Source organism: Amblyomma mixtum, chromosome 3 (genome assembly GCF_055824585.1).
Source record: "Amblyomma mixtum isolate Tamu chromosome 3, ASM5582458v1, whole genome shotgun sequence".
NCBI classification, from domain to species: Eukaryota; Metazoa; Arthropoda; class Arachnida; order Ixodida; family Ixodidae; genus Amblyomma; species Amblyomma mixtum.
The window spans coordinates 107,615,827-107,624,284 of NC_143014.1; the positions used below are offsets into that span (position 1 = coordinate 107,615,827).

Genomic DNA, 8,458 nt, shown 5'->3' on the forward strand with positions numbered 1-8,458 from the left:
AGTATAAGAATATGCAATAAGGCGACATTGTGAAAAAAAAAGCCCCAGCAACCGCAATGAGTTTTCGCTAAGACAGCTTTGCAAAAATGGACCATTTGTTTCCAATGATGAAACTCCCACTGGGCAATTAGAGCCATACTGAGTACGAGAGCCATCACCACAAGGGCTCCTGTATGCGATAGCACCCTACCAGTGGCAGAATTCAGGGCCAATAAGGTCTCAAGTTCAGGAGGAGGAGGAGGCATACTTCAACGACCACTAGAGATGTTTGTTAACACGTGAACTTGGGCCTATTGGTTATCCATGAAAACAGCTAGCACAAGAAAGGGGACGACAGAAAGAGAAGGAAACATCACAAGCGCTACTAACAAGGCTTTATTGCAACGACACAATATATAGGATGGTTTTATACACAAGGCTTTATTGCCTCGTTGCAATAAAGCCTCGTTGTTAGTAGCACTTGTGTTGTGTCCCTTCTCTGTCGTCCCATCTTTTGTGCTAGCTGTTTTCATGGAAATGTTTGTCTGGTAGTCTACCTGACAGGCTACTCCAGGCTTGAGGCATGTGCTCTGCATGCTAAAGAAAGGTAAACCAGCGCAAAACACGGGACGAAAGAAGTGTTGCGCTGGTTTACCTTTCTTTAGAATATTGTACCAACTTGCCCAAGCTTCTGCCTTGACACAGTTAGGCTCTGCATGCCTCAAGTTCAGCAGTGCAAAGCAGCAAGTTCATCAGATGATGAAGTAAGCAGTGTGGGGCTGCAGCTGCAATATTTTCAGATTCGACTGTGTGCTTAGTTTGGTGGCAATGGCCAATTCTTGCTAAGTGAAAATGGCACTGCTTGGCCCAACAACCAGACAAGCCCTATAAAATGCAAATGCTCCTGATAGCCTCGTGCTCAAGTGAGCAGAATGTATCTCTACAGCCCTTGACCAATGAAAATAGTGCAATAGAAGACAGCACTGAACCAATTATGGCCAGCAAACAGTGCAAGTGGCTGCCGGAATTTGCCTGGGGCACCGCTGCAAGTCTTTACTTTCACATAATTTTCTGACTTATCGAAGCCCTGTTCTTGGTAAAAATGACATGCTTGCAATCCTAGAAAACTAATCCACCCACCAAAACTGAATTAGTGTCTTTCCAACATTCAGTTGAACCTTCAGCTACTCCAATGCTTAAACAACATACAGTGCAATCCTAGCATTTTGACTGCTGTCTTGCCACATAGCTATAGCTTTATTTTCAAAGTTGCCAACAGATACACTGCACGAACACACCTTGTCATGTGCTCTACATGCCCATCTTTCCGTTGCTAAAACAAATAAGCAGTCCAGCTGAATGAATAAAAAAACAGCACATTCATAACAAGTTTCTGGGGTGACATAGCAACATAACACGACAAATCCAGAATGGAGACTTTTGGTTAATATCACATATACTATACAAAACAAATACATGACAGAGCATGAAACCCTTGTGAGCTACACAGGTAAAATAAAACGCTGATAATAAATTATATGTTCTTAAGCTCAAAAGACACTGCTCTAATGGAAGACAAAACAAAGAAAACATATACACAAAACACAATATATACAGAAAAAATTGTTCACGACAAGCCCAAACTCAGATATAAATCAATTTTAGTTCTTTAAAGTACCATTCATAATATTGGCCTTGGTGTTTAAAGCTGCCCTAGATTTTGCTACTACTGTTCAAGAAATACTGCTGTTTTCCTAGTACTTCACAGTATGTGGCACCCAACCCTGGCAATTACCTTTCATTATATGTTCCACCTTATAAGAGCAATGACCACGGGGCGACCTACTACTGATCAAAACAAGTCTCAAGATTAGGATGCAAATGAAAAGATCTTGCCTCATACTGTAAGGAAAAAGCACTCTCCAATATCCCAGAAATGAGGATGTATAACTTTAGTTTGAAACCAAAAACTGCATAAAACAAACTGAAGTGCCATCTTGCAGTGAAACCCTGCCATTATCGGTGTATCCCACCATGTGACCACATCTCAATGAAATCTTTCAGAAGTGTTCATCAAGTTTTGTTATAGTTTATACTCTATCCGGTGTGCCCTTCGATTAAAAGCAACCCTCCTTTAGTGTCGCGGATAACATGCTTTTAGCTTTTGTCAACAGCTGTCGCCATAGTGTTTTGCACATCTTGGATGAAGCGGCAACCCTATCAAGTCGCGGATAACATGCCTTTAGCTTTTGTCGATAGCTATCGCCATAGTGTTTTGCACATCATGGATGAAGCAGTAACCCCAGTCCACTAAATTTTTCATTAAGGAGACAAATGGCACTGTGCAGTAACAATGATGAGTCACACTCATCCGGCCCAATGTTGCGCTGCTCCCACCACCAAAGATCAGTTACGGCCGGCAGTTGTGTAGCTTGCAATTTTCAACACTAGAGGGTGGTAGCTGTACACACAAAAAAAAAAAAAAGCATTGCGTGCCTGACAACAGTTATTTCACAATGGCGTCACAAAAAAAGAATGCCGTTGGCAGCGATGCCCCGAGAAAAGCAGCTACTTCTTGAAGCAGTTCTGACAGCAACGTTACTGACGATCTAGAACTTGTTTCAGACATCTGCGAGCTGGAGACTGCTTCAGATGGCAATGAGAGCGATGGCGACGACGGTGACATGCTGGGTAGTGCACATTAACTACTAATAATGAAACCTTGTTTGAGTTAGGTCGAAGCAACGTCTATACATTTGGAGTTCGTTACAGCATATTGGATTAATAAATACAGCGCATTTCTGTACGTTGTGACCCATTACTATGGCATGCACTGAGGGAAAGCCACCCTCAAGAGCAGACACATGTAAACGGAGCGCACACCACTAATCATTAGCAGTAATCAAGACAGTGACATGTTCATGCATAGCCGCATTACAGTCAATATTCCACATGTGGAAACTACGCCACCAAATTCTCGCTAAGCAATACAAAAGTGATGTTGGAATACCACAACATGCTAAGTTTACTTCTGCCTGCACCTGTACACTTCCAGACCAGCAAGCATAAAACCACCATTTAATCTGTGTAAACAATATCAGCAGGCACAATACATCAACAATGAAAAAAAACAAATATTCAGAACAGTTGATCCTTTGCACAGTTATAGAATTGCTATTCTAGGAGGTAGTTTCAGGTTTCAGCAAGTTGACAATACAGGCAGAACATATTGCCGTGAATCTTTGTACTGTTTGTTTGTCCACTCTTCAAAGCTGCTGGCACGCCACTTTATAACTGTTTGTGATTCCAGACGCGACCAGATTTACCTCGATTGATCGCATCCAGACGGAGCCGATTCTATGTTGTTCCAGGTTCTTGTAATTTTGCATGGCGTATCTCAAAAGTTCGCTATCAGCTTTAAATGGCCGAGAGCGGCGAGCATTCTATTTGACAACCGCCGAGCACACTAGTTGCAGAGTGATTCAGTCCATTGTGGGCGCAGGTCAGCCCAATAAACAGTTTACTTTTAAAAGCACTTTTCCCTGTCTTCCTCACTCAGTAAGGCTGGGCAACAGTTTTCTTTCTTTTCCCTCACTGCCTCGACTCCTGTCACCACTACATGACAATATTGCTAATGCCTTTCCAGTTAAAAGCTAAGCAATAAGACCTAGCTCACTTTCATTTTATTATTTATACAGCACACCTTACCAGAAAGTGCCCATAGCCCGAAAAAAATGAAATGTAACAGTAATTCTTCAAGATGCTCTGAAAGTGGCAGTGATTGAACACATAAATGTTGCCATGCTGTGCAAAATGTTCACATCCCTGGGCTCAAATGAGCATTAAGAAAAGAAAACCAGTTCACGCAATTTTGGACATCACTGATACAATGCTATGTCTCCCACTTAATGTAGCCTGCTAGTGGTGAATTTTCAATATAAATATTCATAAAAATGGTCAATATAAGATAGAATTAAAGCCATGTCAGCCATAAAGATCACCGACACGAATAGAGGCATTTGGAGGCGAAGCACGCATGTTTCACACAGCTAGTCTGTACACTGCAAGTCAGCCCTGCTGTCTCCTGCAACAGAGAAGCCCCGGAAACCAACAGCAGCACCATCTGGCACAATTCCACCCATCTAGTCAAACTGAGCTCTCAAGTATGGCCCTTTCACTACCCTTATAGCAGGGAGCATTTTATTTCGATACTCTTCTAGCAGCGATCCCCACAGTGAGCACATAATTTGCCATTTTCTTTCAGTCCAGCTACTGATGGCTAAAATCACCTCCACTAGCCACGCAAGCAATTTCACATGACTGCTTTCTCCGAGCAACTACCAGAACAGCGATTTGAACTGCCAGTAGGGCTTTGTTAATGGCTCATTACAATAAAATGATACAACTCGCTAAGGCCAACTGAAGAAGGCCCAACACTGTTTTACAAGAATAACAACAAATGTTCTACACCCAGCACTAGCAAAACAAGCTCTTAACCAAGTGATAAAACAACATAGGCTTAAGTGCTGAAGAAAACAAAGAACACAATAAAAATTAAAAGCAAGCTTTCTTGAGAATCAACAGAAGCCTTGAACCTGAGAGGATGACGATGTGCAAAAGTCAAGCATTTAGCCGTAGGCTTTTCTAAAAACTTCATGCCATGCCTTTTGCTTCATAATGGAAATGCCTCTGTTAAAATATACACAGCATAATCACAACGCACCCCACTAAGAAGTGGCATATATAAAGACTATGCCTTTTTCTATCAGTTTATATCAATGACCTCTTGCTTGACAGGAAGACTCGGTGCAGGGCCAGGTGGTGAATGTGGCAAGCGGATGGGTACACCTGAACCAGTTTCCCAGTATACAGCTGCACGTGGTCGCTGAGAGCCCTGAGAATACTGTTCTCTGGTTATACGGAGATCTTGCAGAAGTTTCAACTGTGCTGGACCAAGCTGATGATATTCTGTTTTTCGAAAGAGCAGCTTTTTAGAGTGGCTATCGTGTCGTGTCAGCATGGCACCAAAACCCAGGGCTGCAACTCGCTCAAGGAAAAGGGCAGCGACCTGAGTAGGGTAGCGTGGCTTTCCTGGTACATTTGGATCAGTCACCGACACATACTTCATCTGTGCCACCAATGTTGGTGTGAGCAAAGATTTTCCACTTATTAGCAGCCGGCGGATTTTGTAGTGAAATTTGTCCACAAACTCCTCTTTTGAATCTGGAATAACAGAGCTGAATGAAATGTAAGACTCTTGTGGTTCTGATAATGACAGCTGCAAACCACTGAGCTCATTCTCTCTTGTTGGTGGCTGAACAATAGACACAGAAAGTTCACGTGGAATTGCAACAGGCACTGGAAGTTGTTCATGGTTGGATTGCACTTGCACTTCAGAAGCAACACAAAAAACGGGTGAAACACCCACATTGGCCACAGTTCCATTGGCACGATGTTGGAAGTTTCCACTCTGAAGACTTGCCCTAGGGTTTTCTACCGTATGGAACAACTCATCCTGAAGTGGACAATCTAGAAACTCTGCTTTAATCCGCAGAGAGTGCATCACAATGTCATGTGCTTCCCAAATGTGTGCAGCAGGAATCTCGTACTCCCTATTTTCAGGCTGAATTGCTCCACTGAGACAACCATCCAAAACATAAAGTGCTGTAGCAAGCCGAAAAATCTGACTGGTGGCCGTCTTGAACAGTGCCATCTCACAATTCCAGCTTAATGCCAACTGTTTGAACTTTGATAAGAGTTGTGGAAGTACACACATAGCCTCCTCTGAAAACTTATATTGCACAGATAAGCGATGTGCATCTGCAATGGACGAAAGAAGAGCTTTCAACCTGTCCCCTTCCGCATCTACAACCTGCTCATGGGGATTGGCAAGGTCCGGAGATCTTTCATGAGCACAAGCAAACAGGACATTGGGCCACATGCACTCCTGGAAATCATAGCTGCTTTCAAGCAACCTTGAAGACAGCACAGAATGGAAAGTGGACGGGTCTGTGATGCAGCAAAGATTAAAACGTACTTCACTCATGAAAGGGACCTCAGAAGTAACTGAAGACCACAGCACTGGCACACCCAAGGCAAGTTTTTCAAACTTTCCTTTTCCAACAGCAGAGAAGACAGATTTTACTTGCTCAAAGGATGCGTGTGCACCTAGCACAGCTCCAGCCCGGGTCAGCAACCCATTCAGGCTAGTTGACGATGCTTCATCCACTACAACAGCCTTTGGTGCAATGTCCCTGGACTGCCGCTGGCAGTGCAAGTCACACAGAAGTTTTTGCAGGGTCCAGACAAAGTTATGGCAACTGTGTGCCCTTGGGACCAAAGCACAAGACCACAGCACTGGACTTTCTTGCCACGAGGATGACAGGCGAATTTTTGTTGATGATGACAGGCTCATGAGATGAGATGCGGTGGTAACAAGGCAGAGAAGTAAAGTGTCCTCTGCTATGCCATGCTTAGGAGCACAGTTGGCGAGAAACTCGTGAAGGTGCAGCGAGACAATGTTGTTCGCTGGGAATGGAATAGATTGCAGTCTCTTGAAGCAGACCTCGAACTGCTGGAAGTTGAGGTGGTACTGCCGGCATCTGACCGCGCCTAATGGGAAAGGGAGAAATTGAAAAAAAGAGAGAGAGATAATCAGGGTAGGAAGAGAGCTGCAGCCCCCTTCTAACTTAACACAACCTTAAACCGAAACTTGCAGAGGGACAAAGCACATGCTTACGCAAAACACAAGTGCAGTCTTACATACCAAGCATTACCGCTAAGGTAAGGGTTCCGAGGAAAACCAATCTTCTAGTTCTCTCTCTCTCAAGTTTTCAAGCTCTCCCTCGCAGGACGCCTACCGCTTCGCAGTTCGACATATTGTGAACAGGCCGCGTTGCTTGCCGCGACGTGTTTTGAGGTTGCTCAATTTGTGTACCCAGGACTCAGGTAGGCAAATAATGACACTGTGTTGGACAGAGAGATACACGCGGAGATGAATGAATAAAAACTCCCGCGAATCAAAGGTCGGCAGCCAAGAAGACTTGGGCAAGTTTCACTGCCAATTTTTCCCACTGCAATAGGTTGTGAGAAAACAGGACAATGACAATTTCACCCACCTTGCAACTCCTTCCGCTCTTTCCTGTGCGCTTGCAGAAGCTCATCGTGCGAGAGTCGTTGACCACCATCCGCCATCGTTCCGTGCGGTGAAGTCGTCGCACACTCAAAAAGAAGCAGGTGACGCGAACCACTTGACCAATGCGAGGACGGTTGCTTTGTGTCACGATCTGCCTTAGACTGGCCTTAGACACTCCGCAATGCCTGCAGCCGCTCTTCCTGCGCAATCCTGCTTCCGGAGGCTTCTGACGACGACTGCATTTGGCTACACGGCAGCTTCAACGGCACATGTACAGTACGTACGGTGCGAGCTGGTGCCGCAAGCACTAGCCCTGCAGTTAGGCCAGTCGGCGATAACAGAGTACCACCGACGAAGTGCTCGGCGTGGCGACTGCGGCCCCCCTCCCCGAGGTTCTCGGCCACTGAGGCCGCTTCGGCGTAGCTGAGCGCCTTTGGCGCCGTCTATGCCATAATATGCGGATCAACGACAGCGGTGCGGCCGACGTCAGAAAGCTTGGCCGCGGCACCCATTAGCTGAGCACCTTCAGCTTCCAGTTTTGAATGTTTTAGCCAGCAAGTCATAGCCTAGGTTATTAAGAACATCGTTGCAAGCGCCGACGGGCACTGACAGTAGCTGCTAGCTAACCTAGCTAAACGGCTCCTCAAATATATGCACAGCTCGATCCGCCATTTTCCTAACACACTGACGTAATCGTGACGTACTCATTATGACAGGAAGAGACCAATCACAGTGCGGCTAAACGGCTGAGGCCAGCGGCTTGCCAAAGCTACCAAGGCTGCTGAATCCCTACAACCAGGAGGACGCACGATGCGGTCAACGCATGGTAGGCCTACGTCATCTCGTGACTTAAGTTTGACACTTGCCGCTGGTACAATTGGGTACAATATCGAGTCCACAACCGAGCTGCTTGAACCCTGCGATCCTACACTATTAACAATAAAAAAAATAGCTCTATTTTTCAAAAAAAATCTAAATTATCTAAGCACAGTCAAGCCTCGTGTCTCGAAATGCTCTACAAGCCCGTGTACGTCAAAGGTACCCGATCTTCGAACATGAACCTTATCCCACGTCTTATGCAAGTTGCATAAACATATCTTATTGGAGCATCAAATCCACGAGAGTTATCGCATTTCGCTACCGTGCTTATGTTACCGTTTACCGTGTTACCGGATGCCGGTCCTTCCAGTTGTGCTGCGCACGCTAGAAGACGGTTTAGCATACCCTCTCTACCGTAAGCTTGGAGCATGGCTTGGAGGAACCGTAAGTCATCGTTAGGCGAAAATGAGTGATGATGATGTCAGATGCCCCAACATTAATTACAAACAAAAATACCCATGCATT

General features: G+C 45.1%; 1 protein-coding gene across 7 annotated transcripts in view; it reads right to left on the reverse strand.

Moving 5' to 3' along the window:
• Nucleotides 1-8,088, reverse strand: part of LOC149351292 (deubiquitinase OTUD6B-like) — a 47,198-nt gene extending 39,110 nt beyond the window's left edge. For 2 of the 7 annotated variants that reach the window (XR_016290571.1, XM_089580600.1), the window contains exon 1: nt 7,098-7,812. Coding sequence is in view for 3 of the 7 variants with exons in the window: in XM_089580600.1 (XP_089436726.1) it covers nt 7,098-7,173 (76 nt within the window). In the remaining 4 variants the exon portion in view is untranslated. Of the gene's footprint in view, nt 1-1,195; nt 6,592-7,097 lie in introns of those variants that run through there. The other 5 variants (XM_089580599.1, XR_016290573.1, XR_016290572.1 and 2 more) reach the window with 5 other exon arrangements.
• Nucleotides 8,089-8,458: the final 370 nt, after the last annotated feature.